At 46.5% G+C, this 26,566-nt stretch overlaps 1 protein-coding gene across 1 annotated transcript in view; it reads right to left on the reverse strand.

Moving 5' to 3' along the window:
- SH2D2A (SH2 domain containing 2A) overlaps positions 1–25,668 on the reverse strand; it is a 38,359-nt gene extending 12,691 nt beyond the window's left edge. Inside the window, exon 1 of the mRNA XM_077258613.1 lies at positions 25,565–25,668. Within this exon, the coding sequence (XP_077114728.1) occupies positions 25,565–25,586 (22 nt within the window). The 5' untranslated portion in view covers positions 25,587–25,668. The remainder of the gene's footprint in view (positions 1–25,564) is intronic.
- Between the last annotated feature and the right edge of the window lie 898 nt (positions 25,669–26,566).

Raw genomic sequence — 26,566 nt, forward strand, 5'->3', positions numbered from 1 at the left:
ATGATAAGAAACAAAAGGTACAAAACCATAACACATGTTTAAAAGGTATAACATATTAGGTTTATTAGAAAACATACCAAACTTTGGTGAACTAAGTAATAAAACTTGGTGTCAATAAAATCATAACACTTTGTACATTAACACTATTCACAGAGACATCAAAGAAAGATCTCAAACTATGTTGTCTTGCCATGGAACTCTGCCTTCTGGTGACATGAAATACTCAGCAAAGTGGTCCCTCATTCTGGAAACCGAACCTGCGGCCCGAACAGAGTTGCTTTGGAAATCCCACAAGGTTGTCTCAGAGTCCTCATCATCCATGGAAACTGCCTCCTGGGAAATCACATAATTATGCAGCACCACACAGGCCTTGACAACCTCATCCACAGTCTGTGTGTGCAGTTTTATGGCAGTTAGCAGCACTTGCCACTATGCGGTTAAAATGCCAAACAGGCACTCAACCACTCGTCTGGCTCTCGTTAAGCGGTAATTAAATACTCGTTTGGTTCGGGTCAAATCTCTACTTGCATAAGGTTTTAGTAGGTGTGGTGACAGCTGGAATTCCTCTTCACCAACAGAAATGGCATAGGTGGTCCAGATGTTCCAGGGAGTGGTCTTGCTGGTAGAAAATCATATCTGTCTCCATATAGACAACGGCCCATCGGAGAAGTTTTGTAGACTTGTGAGTCGTTCGACCGGCCATAGGCTCCAATGTCCACAGCAATAAATTTACAGTTGTCATCCGCTATGGCCATGAGTACTATTGAAAAGTACTTTTTGTAATTAAAGTACTCTGAGACAGATCCTGCAGGTTTTGAAATACGGATATGTTTGCTATCTACAGCACCCAAGCAATTTGGGAAATGGCACAGTTTCTCAATTTTCCGCACTCTGCAGCCAGATGTCCATAGTCGGATTTGGAATGTATTCCTGAGGCCGGTTTCACACGTCAGTGGCTCCGGTACGTGAGGTGACAGTTTCCTTACGTACCGGAGACACTGACTCACGTAGACACATTCAAATCAATGTGTCTCTGCACATGTCAGTGTGTTTTTGCGGACCGTGTGTCCGCGAGCAAAACATGGAGACATGTCAGTGTTCGTGGGAGCGCACGTATTACACGGACCCATTAAAGTCAATGGGTCCGTGTAAAACACGTACCGCACACGGATGTTGTCCGTGTGCAGTCCGTGTGCAGGGCAGGAGACAGCGCTACAAGTAAGCGCTGTCCCCCCAACGTGGTGCTGAAGCCGCCATTCATATCTTCTCTCCAGCAGCGTTCGCTGGAGAGAAGATATGAAAAATCCTTTTTTTTTTTCTTTTCCCCGTGTTTAAAATAAAGATCCCTGTCCCCACCCCCCTCCCACCGCCTGTGCGCCCGGCCGCCGGCATTAAAATACTCACCCGCCTCCCTCGACGCTTGCTCTCCGCCCTGCAGCTTCTCCTGCACTGAGCGGTCACGTGGTGCTGCCATTACAGTTGATGAATATGCGGCTCCACCTCCCACAGGGGTGGAGCCGCATATTCATCACTGTAATGGGCGGCACCACGTGACCGCTCATACAGGAGAAGCTGCGGGGCGGAGAGCAAGCGTCGAGGGAGGCGGGTGAGTATTTTTCATATCTTCTCTCCAGCGAACGCTGCTGGAGAGAAGATATGAATGGCGGCTTCAGCACCAGATGCAGGGGACAGCGCTTATCTCTAGTGTTGTCTCCTGCACGGTCCGTGTGGTACCCAGGCGGCACACGGCTGCCGCACGTGTGCCACACGGATGGCCTACGTGAGCTCACGGACACACGGACACGGATAACTCTGGTACCGATTTTTCCGGTACCGGAATTATCTGGACATGTGAGACTGGCCTGATGCAAAGTATTTAAACCAGCATATTTACATCTTTGCATTCCTATTATGGAGCAAGTGTTAAACACTGTGGAATGGGCACAAACAATAAAATAATTGACATGCGGCAGAAAATGCAACGCAGTGTTTCAGCGCAGTATTTTCTGCAGCATGTTCACTGCTGATGTGGTTTTCCATTGGTTAAAACATGTTTACATGGCCTAAAATATGAACAATTGTAAAAAAAATAAAAAATAACAAGTAGGCTCACCGCAGTGTCACCATCAGCCGCTCCGCTGGCGAGATGGAAAACGTCATATACGTGTCCTGCCTTTGGATGACATCCCCAACAAGTTCCACCAAAACATCCAAGTGTTCCTGCCTCATCCGAACATAATTAAAAAATGTATCCGGGTTCTGCCGCAACTCCATGTAGAGAGTTGAATACATGCCCCGGGTCATCCGCTGTGCGTTTATAGGATGTATCCATAGGCGTCGCCGGCGACGTCACTGTTGAAGAATCCTCTCTCTTGCTGCTGCCTCCTTCTCCCGAACTATTATTTCCAGCCTATTGGTCTCAAAAATAACATCAGTAAGTACGTTCGCAATCCTCACAAGCACTCCTTCCATCTCTGCCACTTGCTCTAAACCCTGTCAAAGATGGGGTGTAAAAACAGTCAATATATAGGTTTCCCTATTTTCCAGTAGCCAATCACATTTGGGAGACTCCCATTTTTAGGCAGGGAAAACGGATCCATCATAAAAACGGATGGCAAAAAACGGACACCGGATGCAACGGATCCAGTTTTTCGACGGAACCATCTAGCGGATCCGTCGAAATACTGGATGCGTTGCATCCGTTTTTCACTATTTTTGACGCATCCGTCGATACGTAGCGCCAACGCAATGCGACACATCTGAAAAGATGGAAGTGTGAAAGAAGCCTTACATAATGCTGTAGATAAGCCCTTGATGGCGGTCGCTGCAGTTTATAGGGCCAAAATAAGGACAGATTCCCTTTAAATGCTTTTGTGCTGCATTTCCTATTGCTTTTTCTCTGGGAAGTCACATAGTAACATACCGTATTTTCTGGTGTATAAGACGACTGGGCGTATAAGACGACCCCCAACTTTTCTATATAAAATATGGAATTTGGGATATGCCCGCTGTATAAGACGGGGGTCATCTTATGCGCCCAGTCATCTTATACGGCGTGTGGTTCCCAGGGTCTGGAAGAGAGGAGACTCTCCTTCAGGCCCTGGGATCCATATTCATGTAAAAAATAAAGAATTAAAATAAAAAATATGTATATACTCACCCGTCCGAGAAGCCTGGCTGTCACCGCTGCAAGCGTCTGCCTCCGTTCCTAAGAATTGCAGAGGGTGAAAGACCTTCGATGACGTCGCGGTCTTGTGATTGGTCCGTGACCGCTCATGTGACCGGTCACCTGACCGTGACGTCATCGAAGGTCTTTCACGCTCTGCAATTCTTAGGAACGGAGGCAGACGCTTGCAGCGGTGACAGCCAGGCTTCTCGGAGGGGTAAGTATATCCATATTTTTTATTTTTATTCTTTATTTTTTACATGAATATGGATCCCAGAGCCTGAAGGAGAGTTTCCTCTCCTTCAGACCCTGGGAACATCCAGGATCGCTCCCTGCACACGCCGTACCCGGCATATAAGACGACCCCCGACTTTTGGGACAATTTTTAGGGGTTAAAAAGTCGTCTTATACGCCGGAAAATACGGTAGTTTTAAAGGTTGAAGGAAGACTTTAAGGGTATGTTTCCACGGTCAGGAAACGCAGCGTGTTTGATGCTGCGTAGATCCGCAGCGTCCAGATGTTACAGCATAGTGGAGGATTTTTCATGAAATCCCATCTCCACCATGCGCTAAAAGACGCAGGCGGCTGACCCGCGGAAACGGACATGCGGCACGTCTTTCCAGAACGCAGCATGTCTATTTACAATGCGGCGACGCTCTGTCGCCGCACCATAAATTTCCCATACACTATCATTAGATGTGGTAAAACGCAGCTTACTACGCATGTCTACAAATTTTCTTACGGTCTTACCTGTCACACCGCCAAAAGTCTGCGTCCATGGCAGTTCTCGTGATAGCTTACCGCGAGAACAGCCGTGCACATGACTGGGGGTTATCTCAGGTTACACTAGGCTAGTTCTCACAGTCAGCTGTCCATGAGTGCTAAAGTGTAGGTGATCGCAGGAGTTATCTCCGGTGGTCATCTACAAGCTCTGTCAGGCATCCAGATGTAGCAGAGCTGGACTCGTCGTGGGACACTTGTTATTAAATGGACTGGATCGGAACAGGGAGTATACTGTTCGTTTGTTTGGGTTTTTTTTCCAGGAGAATGAGGGCATCACAGGAATGAGTGTACAATAAAGATGGCAAAACTGTGTGGTGTTTTATTTCATTAAAATACTTTATTCTGCATGTGTGTGTTTTATTAACCCATTAATAACTATAGAATTAGTAATGGTAGGTATCTTATAGACGCCTCTCCATTACTAACCCGGCTTAATGTCACGTACAAAGGTGACATTAATCCCTTATTACTCCATATGCCACCGCTACAGGGCAGTGGGTAGAGAGAGGCTAAGTGCCGGAATTGGCGCATCTTACAGATGCGCCATTTCTGGGGCGGCTGGGAGCTGGTATTTGTAGCCGGAGGGGGCAAAATCCATGGTACCTTCTTAGGTTATGAATATCAGCCTGCAGCTGTCTGCGTAGCCTTTCTGGCTATAAATTATAGGGGAACCCCGTGTCATTTTCTTTTTTTGGGGGGTCCCCCTATTTTAATAGCCAGTAAAGGCTAAGTATACAGCTGCGGGCTGATATTCATAGCCTGAGAAGCTCCAAGGGTATTAACCCCTTCCCAGGCTACAAACATCAGTCCCCCACTTTCTGGCTTTCCCTCTCTGGCACAGAAAATTGCACGGGAGCCCACGCCATTTCTTTTTTAAATTAGATATTGCACTTAAGGCCGGGGTTACACTTGCGAGAAACTCACACGAGTCTCGCACATCAATACCCAGCACTGGGACCAGAGCATTCAGCTGCATAGAAATACATGCAGCCGCACACTCCGGTCCCGCGTGCTGGCGGCAGTGCCGGGTATCGAGGTGCGAAACTCATGAGAGTTTTTTTGCAAGTGTGACACCGGCCTAACGCAGATTTCGTGTGTGTGTGTCTTTATTTAAGGCCGGAGACACACTGGTGCGAGATACGGCCGAGTCTCGCAGGTTAAAAGCAAGCTGTGGCACCTGCACTCCGGAGCGGAGCGTGCAGCTGCATAGCAATACATGGAGCCGCACGCTCCGCTCCGGAGTGCAGGTGCCACAGCTTGCTTTTAACCTGCGAGACTCGGCCGTATCTCGCAGCAGTGTGTCTCCGGCCTAAGGCTGGGGATCACACATGCGAGAAACTCGGACGAGCCTCACATCTTAATACCCGGCACTGCCGCCATCATTCTGGAGCAGAGCATGCGGCTACATAGAAATACATGCAGTTGCACGCTCCGCTCCCGAGTGCCGGCGGCAGTGCCAGGTATTAAGATGCGAGACTCGTCCGAGTTTCTTGCATGTGTGATCCCGGCTAACTCTATGTACCACTTTATTATATTTATTACTAAACATCGGGCTTGGTATTATCTATTGATATATCTATCTAACTATCTACGCCGTTTGGGCATTAAACATCACTTTTTTTGGCAGTCTGCTGTGCTGTTTCCCCTTTTTCTTTCATTATCTTAAGGAGCCTTCTGTGACTGCTGGCTGCGGATGCGTGCACATTGTAAAGGTATTTTGTCTGGTTCCAAATATTTTTTTCCGCTATCTATAGATATATCTATCTATAGATAGATAGATCTATCTGTAAATAATAGATCTATTAATCTATCGTATCTATCTATAGCTATAACTATCGTATCTGACGCATATATCTATTAACTATAGATCTATTATCTATCTATAGATCTATCTGTGTGTCTAAACATTATTCTTCAATGGAGTATGTAAAAGACGTTGGACAAGGAAATTACATCACAATTATTGTTTTTTGTATATCTTTATTTTGCCTACAAAAACACACAAATCCGCATGAAAAACGTGTATGTACACAGCGTCCAACCCGCAGCGTTTACTGACTGTGGGAACATATCCCAATATATCTGCAAACACTAAATCCCTTTTTTTTTCCTTCCCAGAAGCCAACTTTCAATTCGCTTTATTTAAAGTGACAAAAAAACGCATGCGGGGAAAAAACGTATCAAAAACGCATGTAAAAGACGCATCAAAAACAAGGTGACCTGCCAGTGACCTCAGATACAGATTTGGTGCAGATTTTACCTGCATCAAATTCTGAACAAATACTGAGCCATTCCTGACCGTGGAAACATACCCCAAGTCCATCTAGTTCAACCCATAGCCTAACCATGCTTAGCATGTCGATCTCCGCAAGGAGAAACGATACTTCTTGGATAACGGTCTGACGCCTCTCACACAGCCAAACCAGATCTCCACTTTGCACTGACGAGGGGCAGTACCCCGAAACACTGTCTGCAAAATGAGATTCTGGTTTGGCTATTATCCTAAGTCATGTGGCAAGGCTCGTTAAAGGGTCAACATTGACTTGTAGGATTGCTACCTTCCAATAGGTGGCACTAGAGTTCTAGCTCTCTTCCTCTCTGAAGAGACAATTTGCATAATTAGCATATTACCCAGAGGAGTATTGCGGCTTTAAGTCTCCTCATCTCGGCATGCTTAGCATATCGATCTCCGCAAGGAGAAACTATACTTTTTGAATAGCCTAACCTAACATGCCCTAACATGTTGATCCAGAGGAAGGCAAAAAAAAAACATGTGGAAAAGAGTAAGCTCCACATTGGGGAAAAAAATTCCTTCCCGACCCCACATACGGCAATCAGACTAATTCCCTGGATCAACACCCTATCAAGGAATCTAGTATATATACCCTGTAACATTATACTTTTCCAGAAAGGTATCCAGTCCCCTCTTAAATTTAAGTAATGAATCACTCATTACAACATCATACGGCAGAGAGTTCCATAGTCTCACTGCTCTTACAGTAAAGAATCCGCGTCTGTTATTATGCCTAAACCTTCTTTCCTCCAGACGTAGAGGATGCCCCCTTGTCCCTGTCACCGGTCTATGATTAAAAAGATCATCAGAAAGGTCTTTGTACTGTCCCCTCATATATTTATACATAAAAATAAGATCACCCCTTAGCCTTTTTTTCCAAACTACCGTATATACTCGAGTATAAGCCGACCTAAGTATAAGCCGACCCCCCTAATTTTGCCACAAAAAACTGGGAAAACTTAATGACTCGAGTATAAGCCTCGGGTGGAAAATTTAGCAGCTACCGGTAAATGTCAAAAATAAAAATAGGTACCAATAAAAGTAAAATTAATTGAGATATCAGTAGGTTAAGTGTTTTTGAATATCCATATTGAATCAGGAGCCCCATATAATGCTCCATACAGTTCATGATGTGCCCCATAAGATGCTCCATACAATTCATGATGGGCCCCATAAGATGCTCCATATTAAAATATGCCCCATATAATGCTGCACAAAGGTTAATAATGGCCCCATAAGATGCTCCGTAGACACATTTGCCCCATACAGTACTGCATAAAGGTTAATAAGGGCCCCATAAGATGCTCTATAGAGATATTTGCCCCATATAATGCTGCACATGGCCTCATAGAGATATTTGCCCCATATAATGCTGCACATGGCCCATAAGATGCTCCATAGAGATATTTGCCCCCATATAATGCTGCACATGGCCCCATAGAGATATTTGCCCCATATAATGCTGCACATGCCCCCATAAGATGCTCCATAGAGATATTTGCACCATATAATGCTGCACATGGCCCCATACAGATATTTGCCCCATATAATGCTGCACATGGCCCCAAATAGATATTTGCCCCATATAATGCTGCACATGGCCCCATAAGTTGCTCCATAGAGATATTTGCCCCCATATAACCTTAATCTTCTTTTGGGGTCAAAGACATTGCCCTATCTTGGATCTCCTCATACCTTGCCAACATTTAGCGTTTCCTTCTCCCATACTACCTCTTCATCTCGCCCCCTCTGTTGGTGTCCCTCAAGGCTCTGTCCTAGGACCCTTACTCTTCTCAATATATACACTCGGCCTGGGACAACTCATAAGGTCCTATGGCTTCCAGTACCATCTATATGCCAATGACACTCAGATCTACCTCTCTGGCCCAGATGTCACCTCTCTGATCTCCAGAATCCCAGAGTGTCTATCAGCCATATCCTCCTTCTTCTCCTCTTGCTTCCTCAAGCTCAATGTGGACAAATCTGAACTAATTATCTTTCCTCCATCTCGCATATCTTCCCTACCTGATCTATCTATCAAAATAAATGAAATCACACTTTCCCCTGTCCCCAAAATCCGCTGCCTCGGAGTAACCCTTGACTCTACCCTGTCCTTCAAACCGCACATCCAAGCTCTCGCCACCTCCTGTCACCTCCAGCTCAAAAATATTTCCAGAATCCGTCCTTTCCTCAACCCACACTCTACCAAAATGCTCGCGCATGCCCTAATCATCTCCCGCCTCGACTACTGCAACATACTCCTCTGTGGCCTACCTTCTAACACTCTCGCACCCCTCCAGTCCATCCTTAACTCTGCTGCCCGACTAATTAATCTCTCTCCTCGCTACACTCCTGCTTCCCCTCTTTGCAAATCCCTTCACTGGCTCCCAATTTCTCAGCGTATCCAGTTTAAGTTACTAACACTGACCTACAAAGCCATCCATAACCTTTTTCCTCCTTATATTTCCACACTAATCTCTCAATATCTTCCCTCACGTAATCTCCGGTCCTCCCAAGACCTCCTCCTCTCCTCCACGCTTATTCGCTCCTCACCCAATCGCATCCAAGACTTCTCCCGAATATCACCCATCCTCTGGAATTCAGTGCCCTAACACATCAGGTTATCCACTACTTTTGGATCCTTCAAAAGAAACCTGAAAACCCATCTCTTCAAAGAAGCTTACAGCCTGTAAAGACCACACGGCCAGCTCAACACCATTGGAGCTACTGCAACCCTCGACCTACTGTCTCCTTCCCCATAAACCTGTAGAATGTAAGCCCACAAGGGCAGGGTCCTCTTCCCTCTGTACAAGTTTGTCATTGTTAGTTTTGTTTACTGTAAGTGATATTTGTATTTTGATGTAACCCCTTCTCATGTACAGCACCATGGAATTAATGGTGCTATATAAATAAATAATAATAATATAACACTGCACATGGCCCCATAAGATGCTCCATACAGACATTTGCCCCTTATGCTGTTGCTGCGATAAAAAAAAAAAAAAAAGACATACTCACCTCTCAGGCCCCGGTCACTGGCTGTATTCACCGGTCCGCGTTCCACCGACGGCCGCCGATGTGTCTTCTGCACTGACGTTCAGGCAGAGGGCGGCGCGCACACTAATCACGTCACCACGCCCTCTGACCTGAGCATCAATGCAGAGAACGGGGAAGACGCAGCGGTGGCCGTCGGTGGAACAGGGAGCAGGTGAATATCGCGCACTGCGTTATACTCACCTGCTCCTGGCGCGGTGCAGTCCCTGGTTCTCCTGCGCCAGCAGCTTCTTCCTGTAGTGAGCGGTCACATGGCACCGCTCATTACAGTAATGAATATGCGGCTCCACCCCTATGGGAGTCCATATTCATTACTGTAATGAGCGGTACCATGTGACCGCTCACTACAGGAAGAAGCTGCTGGCACCCGGAGAACCAGGGATGTCCAAGGACCGCGCCAGGAGCAGGTGAGTATAAGTAGACAGCTGCTGCTCCCCCTCCCCTTCTGACCCCTGGGCATGACTCAAGTATAAGCTGAGAGGGGCAATTTCAGCCTAAAAAAATGGGCTGAAATTCTCGGCTTATACTCGAGTATATACGGTAAATAGCCCCAAGTGTAATAATCTATCTTGGTATTGCAGATCCCCCAGTCCTCTAATAACCTTGGTCGCTCTTCTCTGCACCCGCTCTAGTTCAGCTATGTCTTTCTTATACACCGGAGACCAGAACTGTACACGGTATTCTAAGTGTGGTCGAACTAGTGACTTGTATAGAGGTAAAATTATGTTCTCCTCATGAGCATCTATGCCTCTTTTAATGCATCCCATTATTTTATTTGGCTTTGCAGCAGCTGCCTGACACTGGCAACTAAATGTGAGTTTGTCATCCACCCATACACCCAGGTCTTTTTCCTTGATGGTTTTGCCCAGTGTTTTACAATTAAGTACATAATTATACATCTTATTTATTCCTTACATTTATCCGCATTAAAGCTCATTTGCCAGTCATCAGCCCAAGCTTCTAGTTTACATAAATCATCCTGTAATATAAAATTGTCCTCCTCTGTATTGATTACCCTGCAAAGTTTAGTTTCATCTGCAAATATTGAAATACTACTCTGTATGCCCCCTACAAGGTCTTTAATAAATGTTAAAAAGAAGAGGGCCCAATACTGACCCCTGTGGTACCCCCACTACAAACTGCTACCCAGTCCAAGTGTGCCCCATTAATCACCCTTTGTTTACTATCCATGAGCCAATTCTTAACCCACTAACCCAGTGAGGACAAGTCACACACTGACGGTAACACAGGTTTCCCATGTGGCAGCCCCTCCCCCACAAGCCAGGCCTTTCATCTACCGTATATACTCGAGTATAAGCCGAGATTTTCAGCCTATTTTTTTAGGCTGAAAGTGCCGCTCTCGGCTTATACTCGAGTCATTCACAGGGGTCGGTGGGGGAGGGGGGAGCGGTGGCTGTCACATCATACTCGCCTGCTCCCGGCGCAGTCCCTCACAGCTTCTCCGATGCGAAGCGATGGTCTCCGGGCGTCGGCAGCTCTTCCTGTGTTCATCGGTCACGTGGTACCGCTCATTAAAGTAATGAATATGGATGTGACTCCATTCCCATAGGGGTGGAGCGCATATTCATTACTTTAATGAGCGGTACCAGTGACCGCTGAACACAGGAACAAGCTGCCAGCCCAGGACGACGGAGAAGCAGGGACCGCATCGGGAGGGTGAGTATAACGGGGGAGGGTGAGCATTGCGATATTCACCTGTCCCTTTTCCACCACTGGGCTCCGTCTTACGTGTCCTCTGGCTGTGATGTTCAGGTCAGAGGGCGCGATGACGTGATTAGTGTGCACGCCGCCCTCTGCCTGAACAGACAGAGAGCCGGAAGACGGAGCGGTGCACAGCGGTGGAACGGGGACAGGTGAATATCGCAAAAAAGCCGGGGACCTGAGCAACGAGAGGTGAGTATGTCATTTTTTTTTTATCGTAGCAGCATATGGGGCATAATCTATGGAGCATCTTATGGGGCCATCAAGCTTTGTGCTGCATTATATGGAGCATAATATTCTATGGAGCATCTTATGGCGCCCATCATGAACTGTGTGGAGCATTATATAGAGCTCCTGATTCAATATGGATATACAAAAACACATAACCTACTGATGTCTCAATCAATTTTACTTTTATTGGTATCTATTTTTATTTTTGAAATTTACCAGTAGCTGCTGCATTTCCCACCCTAGGCTTATACTCGAGTCATTAAGTTTTACCAGTTTTTTTGTGGCAAAATTAGGGGTGTCGGTTTATACTCGAGTATATATGGTAACTGGTAATTGACTATATGTTCTGTTTGTACCCTTTGTCCTAACACTATTATATTTGCATATCTGACCATTGTATATGTATGCCTTTGTGTATATATAGTGTATTATCTAGTGTGCCCTTAAGGCCATTAAATATATAATTTAACCTTGGGCTGCTCTTTTATCTCAATCCAACGAATCCACACGTCCGTTTCTCGGCCTAATCACACAGTACTGGGGCTGGTTTCTTTCCCGATGATGAACCAGGCGTATATCGAACAAGGAAAATGGTTGCAGTCCTACCGGGCTGATAAGGTTCTGTTTTACTGGCACTAGTGAAAAGGGCCTCTCAGCCTATCGGGGTTGTGGGCGAGTGTGTCAGTGACGGCGTGGGCCAACTTCTCTCACTCCCTGTGCCTCCTTGGCCCGTGTGGACAGGGGGTGTCTGTGTATAACTGTGCCAAGCTGACCTTATGTGTCCCTAGGGGGTGCCGAACGGCATGTTGGTACAAGTGGGGAAACCTTACCACGGGATCCCGCTGATGTAAGAGTGACGACAGGTGGGGTGGCGAGCTGTGGCTCCTTCCTGTTTCCTTCACATGTACCATAAAGTGTCCACATCATAGTACCATATAGTTCCTACATGATAGTACCCTACAAAATAGTACCATATAATGCCTAGATAAGTGTACCATACAGTGCCCACCTATTAGTACCATATAATGCCTACATAATGGTACCTTATAATGCTTACAAAATAGTACCATACAGTGCCCACATATTACATGGTACTACTATGTAATGCCTAGATAAGAGTACCATATAACACCATAAAGTACCCACTTAATTATACCATATAATGCCTAACACAAATGTCCCAACTCGCATAAATGAGGACAATAACTCATGAATTGGGTAAGGCGAAAGAGGGGTATCAGACCACCAAGGGTATAATCCTTAAAACATGGTTTTATTGCACATATTAAAATTAAACAAAATATAACGAACAATGTCAGAACATATGCAAGGCCGCTGAGCACAAAGACAGAGATAGATATTCATCTAATGAAAGTGAATCATGCAAAATAGTAGGAAAACTATATATTAAACTAGATTAGTCTGGCATGACTTCTTTGCTGGAAACCCATGCTGGCTCTGGTTAATTACTGTATTATCCAAGTACTTACATACACTGCTCAAAAAAATAAAGGGAACACTTAAACAACAGAATATAGCTCCAAGTAAATCAAACTTCTGTGAAATCAAACTGTCCACTTAGGAAGCAACACTGTTTGACAATCAGTTTCACATGCTGTTGTGCAAATGGAATAGACAGCAGATGGAAATTATTGGCATTTATCAAGACACACTCACTAAAGGAATAGTTCTGCAGGGGGACCACAGACCACATCTCAGTACCAATGCTTTCTGACTGATGTTTTGGTCACTTTTGAATGATGGTTGTGCTTTCACACTCGTGGTGGCATGAGACGGATGCTACAACCCACACAAGTGACTCAAGTAGTGCAGCTCATCCAGGATGGCACATCAATGCAAGCTGTGGCAAGAAGGTTTGCTGTGTCCAGAGGCTGGAGGCACTACCAGGAGACAGGCCAGTACACCAAGAGACGTGGAGGGGGCCGTAGGAGGGCAACAACCCAGCAGCAGGACCGCTACCTCAGACTATGTCCAAATAAGAAAAGGAGGACCACTGCCAGAGCCCTGCAAAATGACCTCCAGCAGGCCACAAATGTGCATGTGTCTGCACAAATGGTTAGAAATCGACTCCATGAGGATAGTCTGAGTGCCCAACGTCCACAGATGGGGGTTGTGCTCACAGCACACATGTGCAGGATGCTTGGCATTTGCCATAGAACACCAGGATTGGCAAATTCGCCACTGGCGCCCTGTGCTCTTCACAGATGAAAGCAGGTTCACACTGAGCACATGTGACAGACGTGACAGAGTCTGGAGACACCGTAGAGAGTGATCTGCTGCATGCAACATCCTTCAGCATGACCGGTTTGGCAGTGTGTCAGTAATGGTGTGGGGTGGCATTTCTTTGGAGGGCCACACAGCCCTCCATGTGCTCGCCAGAGGTAGCCTGACTGCCATTAGGTACCGAGATGAGATCCTCAGACCCCTTGTGAGACCATATGCTGGTGTGGTTGGCCCTGGGTCCCTCCTAGTGCAGGACAATGCCAGACCTCCTGTGGCTGGAGTGTGTCAGCAGTTCCTGCAAGATGAAGGCATTGAACCTATGGACTGGCCCACCCATTCCCCAGACCTGAATCCGATTGAACACATCTGGGACATCATGTCTCGCACCATCCACCAACGTCACGTTGCACCACAGACTGTCCAGGAGTTGTCAGATGCTTAGTCCAGGTCTGGGAGGAGATCGCTCAGGAGACCATACGCTGCCTCATCAGGAGAATGCCCATGCATTGTAGGGATATCATACAGGCACGTGGAGGCCACACACACTACTGAGCATCACTTCCTTGTCTTGAGGCATTTCCACTGAAGTTGCATCAGCCTTAAACTTCATTTTCCACTTTGATTTTGACCATCATTCCAACTCCAGACCTCCATGAGATATTCATTTTGATTTACATTTATCATTTTTATGTTTAATTGTTCTCAACACATTCCAATATGTAATGAATACAGATTTGCAACTGAAATATTTATTTCAGTGATATCTAGGATGTGGTATTTTAGTGTTCCCTTTATTTTTTTGAGCAGTGTATATAATGCATAGATAAGAGCACAATACAGTACCCACATAATAGTACCATATAATGCCTAGATAAGAGCACAATACAGTACCCACATAATAGTATAATATGTGATATTTAGAGGACACCAAATTTACCCTGTTGTACAAGCTGCACACTGACTACTTTACATTGTATCAAAGTGTCATATCTTCAGTGTTGTCCCATGGAAAGATATAATATATATATATTTTTTAAAGTGAGGCATGTACTCGCTTTTGTGTGATACTGTACCTACAGTAGTGCTCAAAATACTAGCAGTCTAATATAATTAACCAGATTAATCACTGTTTTTGGTATCTATAATATAACGCTGGGAGCGTCACTCTGTCCGAAGCCTCTATAGACTGCGCAAGCGCAAGCGCCGGCGCAGTCTGGACCGCACAGAGCGACGCTCCCAGGAGATCGCGGTATGCGTAAGAGCTGAACGCACACCGCGATCTCCACCAGACAAGCAGGGACGAGCCAGGAGGCGGAGGGTGAGTATACTTACCTGACCCGTTCCACCGACGCGCTTCCGGGCCGTGACTGTCCCCCTGCTCCCGGAATCGGCGCCTGCGCAGTCCGCGCTTTCCGGCGCCATTTTCTTGAAGACACATTGCAGTGTCTTCAAGAAAATGGCGCCGGAAAGCGCGGACTGCGCAGGCGCCGACTCCGGGAGCAGGACCAAGAAAATGGCCGCACCCAGCACAGCCGCCGCGCCCAGCACAGCCACGCACAGCCGCCCACAGCAACGCACAGCCGCCGCACCCAGCACAGCCGACCATAGCCGCCCACAGCCACGCACAGGCGCCCACAGCCACGCACAGCCGCCGCACCCAGCACAGCTGCCCACAGCCACGCACAGCCACCCATAGCCACGCACAGCCGCCGCACCCAGCACAGCCGCCCACAGCCACGCACAGCCGCCCACAGCCACGCACAGCCGCACCCAGCACAGCCGACCACAGCCACGCACAGCCGCCGCACCCAGCACAGCCGCCCACAGCCACGTACAGCCACCCATAGCCACGCACAGCCGCCGCACCCAGCACAGCCGACCACAGCCGCCGCACCCAGCACAGCCGCCCACAGCCACGCACAGCCACGCACAGCCGCCGCACCCAGCACAGCCACCCACAGCCGCCGCACCCAGCACATCCGCCGCACCCAGCACATCCGCCGCACCCAGCACAGCCATGCACAGCCGCCACAGCCACGCACAGCCGCCTACAGCCACGCACAGCCTCCCACAGCCACGCACAGCCGCCCACAGCCACGGACAGCCGCCGCACCCAGCACAGCCGCCGCACCCAGCACAGCCGCCCACAGCCACGCACAGCCGCCCACAGCCACGCACAGCCGCCGCACCCAGCACAGCCACGCACAGCCGCCCACAGCCGCCGCACCCAGCACAGCCGCCCACAGCCACGCACAACCGCTGCACCCAGCACAGCCACCCACAGCCGCCGCACCCAGCACAGCCGCCGCACCCAGCACATCCGCCGCACCCAGCACAGCCGCCGCACCCAGCACAGCCACGCACAGCCGCCACAGCCACGCACAGCCTCCGCACCCAGCACAGCCACGCACAGCCGCCTACAGCCACGGACAGCCGCCGCACCCAGCACAGCCACCGCACCCAGCACAGCCGCCGCACCCAGCACAGCCGCCCACAGCCACGCACAGCCGCCGCACCCAGCACAGCCTCCCACAGCCACGCACAGCCGCCTACAGCCACGCACAGCCGCTGCACCCAGCACAGCCGCTGCACCCAGCACAGCCACCGCACCCAGCACAGCCGTCCACAGCTGCCGCACCCAGCACAGCCGCCCGCACCCAGCACAGCCACGTCACATACAGCCGCCCGCACTCAGCACAGCCACATACAGCCGCCCGCACTCAGCACAGCCGCCCGCACTGATGGGGGCGCAGGATGGAGCAGCACGTGATAGGATGGGGGCGCAGGATGGGAGCACATGACAGGATGGGGATGAGGATGGAGCAGCACATGACACGGTGGAGCAGCACATGACAGGATGGGGGCGCAGGATGGAGCAGCACATGACACGGTGGAGCAGCACATGACAGGATGGGGATGCAGGATGGAGCAGCACATGACACGGTGGAGCAGCACATGACAGGATGGGGGCGCAGGATGGAGCAGCACATGACACGGTGGAGCAGCACATGACAGGATGGGGGCGCAGGATGGAGCAGCATATGACAGGATAGGAGCAGCACATACCAGGATGGAGACCATATTCCAATATAAATGCTCGCCACCCGGGCGTAGAACGGGTTCAATAGCTAGTAAATTATATTACCACATGTCAAACAATTTACCAGTTGGTGCAGTAGATGTTAAGAAAACCACCAGACTCCGCATTCATGATCTGCAGGTTTTTGAGTCTGTGTATTAGAATAATTAATTGAAAGGGGGAAGTGTTCACAATAATAGCAGTGTGGAGATCGTTAGTGAGGTCAATCATTCTGTGAAGAAAACGGGTGAATCAGGGGGTCCTTATTTAAGGGTGAAGCCAGAACATGGTGTACATGCTTTTCTCCTTGAAAGCCTAAGAAATATGGGTCATTGCAGACATTGTTTGGAAGAACGGCGTAGTTTAATCAGAAAGTTGGAGAGGGTTAAAGAAGTGCAGACAATGATAGGCTTATCAGCTAAATGATCTCCAATGATTTAAAATGGAAAGCCAAACCAGAGAGACATGGAAGAAAACAGAAGACTACCATGCGAATGGATGGAAGAATAGCCAGAATGGCAAATGCTCAGCCAATGATCAGCTCCAGGATGATCACAGACAGGCTCATGTTACCTGTGAGGACTGTGACAGGTAGAAGACACCTGCGTGACGCTAATCTCTTAGCAAAAAAAAAGACATCTACTGAAGCGGATACCATTTGCCAAAGAACACATCAACTGGCCTAAAGAGAAATGGAGAAACATCTTGTGGACTGATGAAAGCAAAATTGTTCTTTTTCGGTTCAAGGGCCGCAGTCTGTTCGTCAGACGGCCCCCAGACTCTGCATTCACCCATAGTACACTCTGAAGACAGTGAAGCATGGTGGTGCCAGCAGCATGATATGGGCATGTTTCTGTTACTATGGCACCGGACCTATTTACCGCTTACCAGAGATCATGGACCAGTTTCCATATAGTAAAATACTTATCGAGGTCATATAACCTTACGCTGAAGAGGATATGCCCTTGAAATGGGGGTTTCAACAAGACAACGACTCTAAACACACCAGTAAACGAGCAAAATCTTGGTTCCAGTCAAACAAAATTCAGGTTATAGAGAGGCCGGCCCAATCCCGGACCTTAATCTGATAGGACACTTGTGGGGTGACATCAAAAATGCAGTTTCTGAGGCAACGCCAACAAATATCCCAGAATTGTGTGATGTAGTCCCAGTATCCTGGACTGGAATAGCAGGTGACAGGTGCCAGAAGTTGGGTGGCTCTATACAACATAGATATGAAGCAGCTCTAAAAAAAACTGTGGGTAATGACTAAATATTAGGTTAGTGATTCACAGGAATGCTAAATCCACAAAAAAATACATATTGTGAGTTTATAAAGACAAATGCAGACCCTGCTATTTTTTAGAACAGCCCAATGCTCATTTTTTATTTTCTGTGAAGTAGTTTAATATTACAGTATATTCATTTCTCTTCATGTTTTGAATTAGAAAACAGTGTGCAATGTTCCCAGTGCTGGAAATAAAGATTAGTGTAAAGATTTTGTGATTAACTCTTGTTTTTGAACACAGTATTATTTTGAACACTACTGTATAACTCACAGTAGTATAGATCTCGCATCTACTAGACCGTTTGCCTTCATCAACAGACGGCATTGCTCACTTTTTTAGGTTTCTGATCATGAGATTGTTATCAGGGAAGGCCATAAGTGAGAATCTCTCATGCTGATAACTTCTCACTTCCTCCATTTAAGGCCCCGTCTCACTTAGCGACGCTAAAGCGATCCCGACAACGATACGACCTGTCAGGGATCGTTGCTGCGTCGCTATGTGGTCGCTGGTGAGATGTCAAACAGTGAGATCTTCCCAACGATCGCTGCTGCGATCTCACTGTTTGACATCTCACCAGCGACCTGTAGCGACCTGTACAACGATGTCACATGGGAGCTATTATGACGATTCAGTGTCTGAGTCGTCAACGAGGTCGTTGTTAAGGTGTCAAACACAGCGATGTGTGCTACCCAGCGGGACCTCAACGATCAAAAAAAGGTCCAGGCCATTCCGACACGACCAGCGATCTCACAGCAGGGGCCTGATCGCTGGTACGTGTCACACATAGCGAGATCGCTACTGAGGTCGCTGTTGCGTCACAAAACTTGTGACTCAGCAGCGATCTCGCTAGCGATCTCGCTTAGTGAGACGGGGGCTTTAGTCTATATAGAACTGAACAGGATGTTGCACTCAGGCTGCAAATGTCTTATCTTCATTCTCAAGAGGGATAAGGAGCCGCCAGAGATGCCTGGCATCTGCCTATTCCCCTCTCACTATTGAGAACACAAGCACTTTGGACCAGCTCTAGGGCAAGAGTGTATGTGTGTGGTTTGGGGTAGTCAGGAGATACTGCTGTTGGCCAAACGGTTATCTACAGTTAACCTGGAACTGCTCAGGGTTGTTTTGTTAGAAACCAGTTTTTAAATGTCCCTTTAGAAAATTCTGAAAATGTAAAGCACTACTGTCCTATCGCTGCAAATCAGTGAACCTCACCTTTAATCTTAGGTTCCACCACATGTGATGAACCCGCACCTCACACCCTGCCTGACATCACTATTATGTCAGCGAGATCACGTGGTGTGGTCTCCTCACTTGCACCAATGTGACGTTCCGCACCCCCTGGGAACACGTAAGGTCAGCTTGGTGCAGTTTTACACACACTCTGTCCACACGGGAACAGGGAGGCATGGGAAATAGTAAGAGGATATGGACAACGCAGCCACTGATGTGGCACCACACTCGCTCACAACCCTGATAGGCTGAGAGGCCCCTTTCACTAGCACCAGTGAAAAAGAGTATTATCAGCCCAGTAGGACTGCCACCTGTTCCACATTCCATATAAGCCGGGACCGCTAATGAGATTATATCGGGCCAGAAACCAGCCCCAGTATCATGAAAAGTTAAACCGAGAAATAGAAGTGAGGATTTGTGGATCGAGAGAATAGGAGCAGCCCAAGGTTGAATTACAGTGAGGAAAAAAAGTATTTAGTCAGCCACCAATTGTGAAAATTCTCCCACTTAAAAAGATGAGAGAAGCCTGTAATTGACATCATAGATCATAGATAGACTACAACTATGAGAGTAAAAATTGACAGAGGTCAAACGTTTTCTGTAAGTCTTCACAAGGTTGGCACACACTGTTGGTGCTATGTTGGTCTATTCCTCCATGCAGATCTCCTCTAGAGCAGTGATGTTTTGGGCCTGTTGCTGGGCAACACTCACTTTCAACTCCCTCCAAAGGTTTTCTATGGGGTTGAGATCTGAAGACTGGCTAGGCCACTCCAGGACCTTCATATGCTTCTTACCAAGCCACTCCTTCGTTGCCCTGGTGGTGTGCTTGGGATCATTATCATGCTGAAAGACCCATCCACCTAGCCTCTCCTAGATGTTCTATGTATCTCCATACCCCTGGGTGCTAGAAAGGGTTGAGACCCAGGCGGGTGTTCGCCATGCTATAGAGATTTCGGAAATATACACCATTTACAGCTAGGATGTATAGAATCTCCATAACTCTTTGGGGAATCATGTTTCTAGAATGTTTTTTGGCATCTTCAGCATGACTCTATATTGCAAGCCAGCCTTTGTCCTGCTCTAAGCTGCTCAAGGCTTGGCCCCCTTGCTGCTAGCTGCAGGGGGTTTTATAATCCCATGCCACATAAGAGACAAATGATTGGCATGAAATTATATCTCCAAGAACAGTTGTGACCTCACAGTTTCGAGTGACATGACAGTGCTAAGTGACCGACCATTTTCAGTACTTGATCTTTGATGCTCATATTTCACAAATCTCAGATTGGTAAGCTGAGATTCTCTGTGTTTTGCCTTGTTCATGTGATATGTTGACCTTCTCTGCTGAAGACTGAAAACTCAACATGAGATATAGCAGAAATCAAAAACCACCCACAAAATGCGAGAGGTGTGGAGAAGAGACAAATGGAGTCACTCCAAAGAGGAGAAGAAAGGAAGAAAGATCCTGCAGAAGGATGCTACCACCTGGAGACCTCACCATCTGAACTACAAAACCTTTCTTCATAATGGGGCTACAAAGATGCTGGAGAAGAGTTATTTTATATCTAAAAAAAACACCAAAGAGAACATCATGGGGGACACAAGGTTCTGCATTATTGCTGACCAACTTAATGCCTGGAAGAAGGCAAAAAGGAGAAAGAGTCTAGCAAGACAGATGAGGCATGCAGAGATGCTGGAGAAGGGAGCTGGTCCAGAAATAGGACTGATATCAAGAGCAGAGACAGTCCTACAATGAGAACTACAGATGGTCATGCTGCACCTAAGAAAAAATCCAAGAAAGAGCACCAAACATGAAGAAATATAAAATGAAATGACTGATAAAAAATGTGAGTCAGGAAGCCTCTCTGGCATTATAAAAGATGAGGATTGGGCTGAACACAGTAAAAAAAAACTTGAACCCATGAGGATCATAAAGCAATTGGACAGTAGACTGTTAAAAAACGAAAACAAAAGCTGAGAACTCTGACCTGTCCACCATACCCCTAAGCTTAGACAAATTCACATTCAACCATGTGGGATATGGATGTTATGGGAAGGTGATGTTAGCCACAGACTCCATCCGGAGATAACGTGTAGAAGACAGTCCTATACAACTGGACTTGTAGAGGGCCTTTTCCTGCAAATGACAAATTTCAGAAGGTTTCTGTTGTATGGCTATGGTGCTTTTCATAGTGAAAACTATATCTACATCATGAAGCTGGTCAGTGGGGACACTCGTTACCACCTCATAAAGGAGTATTTGTTTAATCACCATTCCATGACAGTTAGCATGAGATGGTTGATGGTATACAATATGTTCCCAAGGGTTCAACCATGGAGATCTCAAAATCAACGATGTCCAGCTGGCCAGAAAAGAGGACATTAAGGTCACAGATTTTAGACTTGTCCTCGATGACCATTGTGAAACAAAAGCCACACACTTATATGGGACTCCTGATTTTGCCACAGCAGAAAATCTTTTGCCAGCTATACAATGCCACAGTAGACTGGTTTGCCTTTGCTGTCATAATGCTCATCTAAAATGGTTGGAGGAAGTTTACACCTCTGAGATGAGGGATTGATTTTGGTCTTTACACAACAATATAATGGCTAGAGCTGCGAGGTTACAATACTGAGTTGAGACTTTTATCTTGATGGTCACACAACAGTATAATGGCACAGAGCTTGGGGGTTACACTTCTTAGTTGAGGCATGCATTAAGCTTTGTAGATACACAACAGTATAATGCTACAGAACATCTTGGTTACACCTGTGAGTTGCGGGATTAAGCTTGGATACATAACAGTGCAATGGAACAGAGCTTGATGGTTACACTTCTGAGTAGGGGCATTGAGCTTGGTGGTTACACAACAGTATAATGGCACAGAGCTTTGACGGTTACACCTATGAGTTGAGGGATTGAACTTGGTCTTTACATAATAGTATGATGGAAAGTGCTTAGAGGCTACACCTCTGAGTTGAGGCATTGAGCATGATAGTTGCACAATAGTATAATGGACCAGAGCTTGGAGGTTACACTTCTGAGTTTAGTCATTCAGGTTGATAGTTACAGATATTGAATTACACTACAGAATGATGGAACAGAGTTTGGTGGTTTCACTTCAGAGTTCAGGCACAGAGCTTGGCAGATGCAAGAGGAACAGTCTATTCTTATAGTTAGCAAACCACTCACAGCAGACGATCTCCCCCCAGCAGCAGAAGAAACATTTCCTTTTTGTTGGTACAGTCCCAACCTTCTTAGTAGAACTCACAGCAGAACTCTGAAAACTCCATAATTCACAGGCCACAGTATAACTTGCTACCTGCTGTGTAAGGGTTGGTATGGCCTGCGATCAGTCTCTTCACCATTATATTCCTGTACTAGACCAAACTGATGGCGCAGTCAGGCAATGCAGAAATACTTGCAATATCGCCAGTGTTTGCCTTATTTTTTTTGCCCATGACGTCCACTACAATCCACGAAGATACACTATGGTGTTCATTATTGTACTTGTAACCACTGTCAGATCTAAGGGTCTCTTAATTCTTCAGCTTCTTTCTCTCGGTTCTGCACACTAATCATTTCAGTGGCTGGCTAGTTACACACGCGGTCAAAATTGTTGGTAGCCCTTGTTGAATGACAGAAAAACCCACAAATGCCACAGAAATAACTTGAATCTGACAAAAGTAATAATAAATAACAACAGATCTATGAAAATGAACAAATGAAGTCAGACATTGCTTTTCAACCATGCTTTCACAGAATTAAAAAAAAATAAAACTCATGAAATAGGCCTGGACAGAAATGATGGTACCCCTGAAAACAATGTGACAAAAGGACATGATAAATCATGCTGTGTCCACTAACTAGCATCACAGGTGTCTACAATCTTGGAATCAGTGAGTGGCCTATATATAAGGCTGCAGATACTCACTGTGCTGTTTGGTGACATGATGTGTATCACACTCAACATGGACCAGAGGATGCAAAGGAAAGAGTTGTCTCAGGAGATAAGAAACAAATTATAGACAAACATGTTAAAGGTAAAAGTTATAAGACCATCTCCAAGCAGCTTGATGTTTCTGTGACTATAGTTGCACATATTATTCAGAAATGTAAGATCCATGGGACTGTAGCCAACCTCCCTGGACGTGGCCACAGGAGGAAAATTGATGACAAATCAAAGAGACGGATAATACGAATGGTAACAAAAGAGCCCAGAAAAACTTCTAAACAGATTAAAGGTGAACTTCAAGCTCAAGGAACATCAGTGTCTGATTGCACCATCCGTCGTTGTATGAGCCAAAGTGGACTTCATGGGAGACGACCAAGGAGGACACCAATGTGGAAAAAAAAATTGTAAAAAAGCCAGACTGGAATTTGCCAAACTACATGTTGACAAGCCACAAAGCCTCTGGGAGAATGTCCTATGGACAGATGAGACCACAATGAAACTTTTTGGCAAGACACATCAGCTCTATGTCCACAGACGGAAAAATGAAGCATATCAACAAAAGAACAGTATCCCTACTGTGAAACATGGAGGAGGCTCCGTTATGTTCTGTGACTGCTTTGCTGCATCTGGCACAGGGTGTCTAGAATCTGTGCAGGGTACAATGAAATCTCAAGACTATTAAGGAATTCTAGAGAGAAATGTGCTGCCCAGTGTCAGAAAGCTTGATCTCAGTCGCAGGTCATTGGTCTCGCAACAGTATAATGACCCAAAACACACAGCTAAAAACACCCAAGAATGGCTAAGAGGAAAACATTGGACTATTCTGAAGTGGCCTTCTATGAGCCCTGACCTAAATCTTGGAAAGAGCTGAAACATGCCATCTGGAGAAGGCAACCTTCAAACACGATACAACTGGAGCAGTTTGCTCTTGAAGAGAGGGCCAAAATACCTGTCGAGAGGTGCAGAAGTCTCATTGACAGTTACAGGAATCGTTTGATTGCACTGATTGCCTCAAAAGGTTGTGCAACAAAATATGAAGTTAAGGGTACCATCATTTCTGTCCAGGCCTATTTCATGAGTTTTATTTTTTTTTAAATTCTGTGGAAGCATGGTTGAAAAGCAATCTCTGACTTTCATTTGTTCATTTTCATAGATCTTTTATTTATTATTACTTTTGTCAGATTCAAGTTATTTCTGTGACCATTGTGGGTTTTTCTGTCATTATGCGAGGGCTACCAACAATTTTGGCCACTTGTGTATATGGCTAACTCATTCAATCAGTGCAACCCTTTTTAGCGCTCTTACATGGTCACTGTCATTTCCCCAAACCGGAGAATTTAGGAAACTCTGTTATATATCTTATCAGAATAATATGCTTCTGTCTCCACTCATGAACCACTTCTCTTCCCCATGCCTCCTGAACTTATTATTCACTCTGATTTACAGCTAACATCCACCTTGCACTAAACAATGGCAGAGATCACATTATAGCTGCCTATTGAGGTCTATGGAGGGAGGAGGAGCAGAGAGACATACACATATGATACTCCTGCTTTCTAGTAAGTGTTTTTGCAGCCCAGGGCTGGATTCACAGCTACACTACTTAGTTCTTATCTTATATTCTTGTGCAACTATCACTTTTTGGCAGTTTTTCCCCACGGGCAGCTCTTGCCTAAAACTGTGTAACTCTTCTCTTAGCTGTATTTTGTCAGGGTAGTCTGCATACTGCTTGTAGACTGACACCTACAATGGTCGATCATGGCCATCCTGTGTGCCCACTGCTCAGTACCCAGAGTGAACATATATATAACATGCAGTAGCGGCAAGAAACAAACATCAAACAGAGTATATACAGTACAGCGCTTAATTTTTGCAATGACAAAGAGTTTGCAAGAGCCTATTTGCTGACTCGTTCTTTAAAGGGCCAGTACTCACTGTTTTCTGTGCTTTGCCACGAACATCACATGACAGTACACCTCTAGAGTGTAAACTGATAATCAGGGTCCGCCAGCTCCTGTGAATAAATTGTAAGCCGCCCATGTGCAGTTCGGCCATAGAAGTGAGCTGAGAGGACCGTGCGGGCACTACCAACTATTCATTCTCAGCAGCAGTGACATGGGGGACCACACAGATTGAGATATTGCTGTTTGAGATGGGAGTAACTCCTTTAAGCCTCCACTTTTAAAATGTTCTGCAGCAGCTTAAATAGTATTTTAAGAGGACAGAAGAGTCAACGTCAAGGGTTAATTACGAAGAGGTTCTACAATCCAACATCTCAATACAAACCGCAGCTGCTGAAGAACATCTTCATGGCAATCAGTGACTTACAACCATCCAGACACCTGTTTTGACATTTTCGGTATCCAATCAAAGTGCAAGAATTTGTGATTTTTTTAGTCAGTGGCTCCTCGATCATTATTAGGTAACCTATGACCTTTGGGGCATTAATTATATAACCCTTAATGAGCAGAGAAGTTGTGCAGGTTCTGGCCAGGGCGACCATGACGTGCCGGCACTTACCTTGCTGGTAGTCATTTGCCATCCCTGCCAGCGTGTAGAAAATCTGTAAGTGAAGGGTTAGAAGCCGCGCTCGCTGCTCGCTCTAAATTCCTGCTCATTGCTCACAGTCTGAGCGGCAGGAAACCAAGTGTAAGCCACAACACACGGCAATGTCACGATGCTGACACAGATGTGAGCGCCCCTACACACTTACGTCACGGAAAGCAGCGCCCAGCGCAGCTGAGGGTGGCATTTTTGAAGAATGATCAGATCAGTTTTTTGCCTTTTAGTCTTCGCATTTCTGTTACATATATTGTGTAATATCCTCCAAAAATAATTCTTCCTGTTTACACCAGTCATAGAGGTTCCCCTTTGTCATAAATGGGGGCAGTGGTATAACGTGGGGGTATCCACCGGGACGGCACAGTCTATGGGGGCTCAAAATATCATCTGCATCCACTGTCAAATAATCGACGTCTGACAGCGCCGCTCCTTCTTGGAGAGCAGTGAATGAGTGTCCAGTGCTGCCTATGCAGGGAGCCGCAGTCAAGATTTGAAAGAGGTCCACCTACATTATAAACGGGGCAGTGGTGTAACCTGGGGGCATGCACGGGGCGGCATAGTCTGTGGGGGCTCAAAATTTTGCCAGCATTCGTTGCTAAATGATTGGAGTCTGATGGCGCCACTCCTTCTTGCAGAGCAGTGAGTGCACGTCTATGTAGAGCATCGAAGTCGAGATTTATCATCGGATGCATCGCTCTTCATAGGCAGTGACTGATATGGCAAAACTCAAACATAATGAGGTGATCTTTGTCATCTCGGTCGCTGCCTATGCAGAGTGCAACAGCCTATGACTTGTCACCTGCTGCACTCTGCATACGCAGCAACTGAGGTGACAGAAGATCATCTAATGAATCAAGAACAAATCAGTCTTCATTCGTTACTAAGAGCTGCTTTTACATTTTTACACTTTTTATATGCTTTTCCTAGGCTTAGGGTTAGGCTTAGGGTTAGGGCTAGACT

The sequence above is a fragment of the Ranitomeya variabilis genome, chromosome 1, assembly GCF_051348905.1.
Source record: "Ranitomeya variabilis isolate aRanVar5 chromosome 1, aRanVar5.hap1, whole genome shotgun sequence".
NCBI lineage: Eukaryota > Metazoa > Chordata > Amphibia > Anura > Dendrobatidae > Ranitomeya > Ranitomeya variabilis.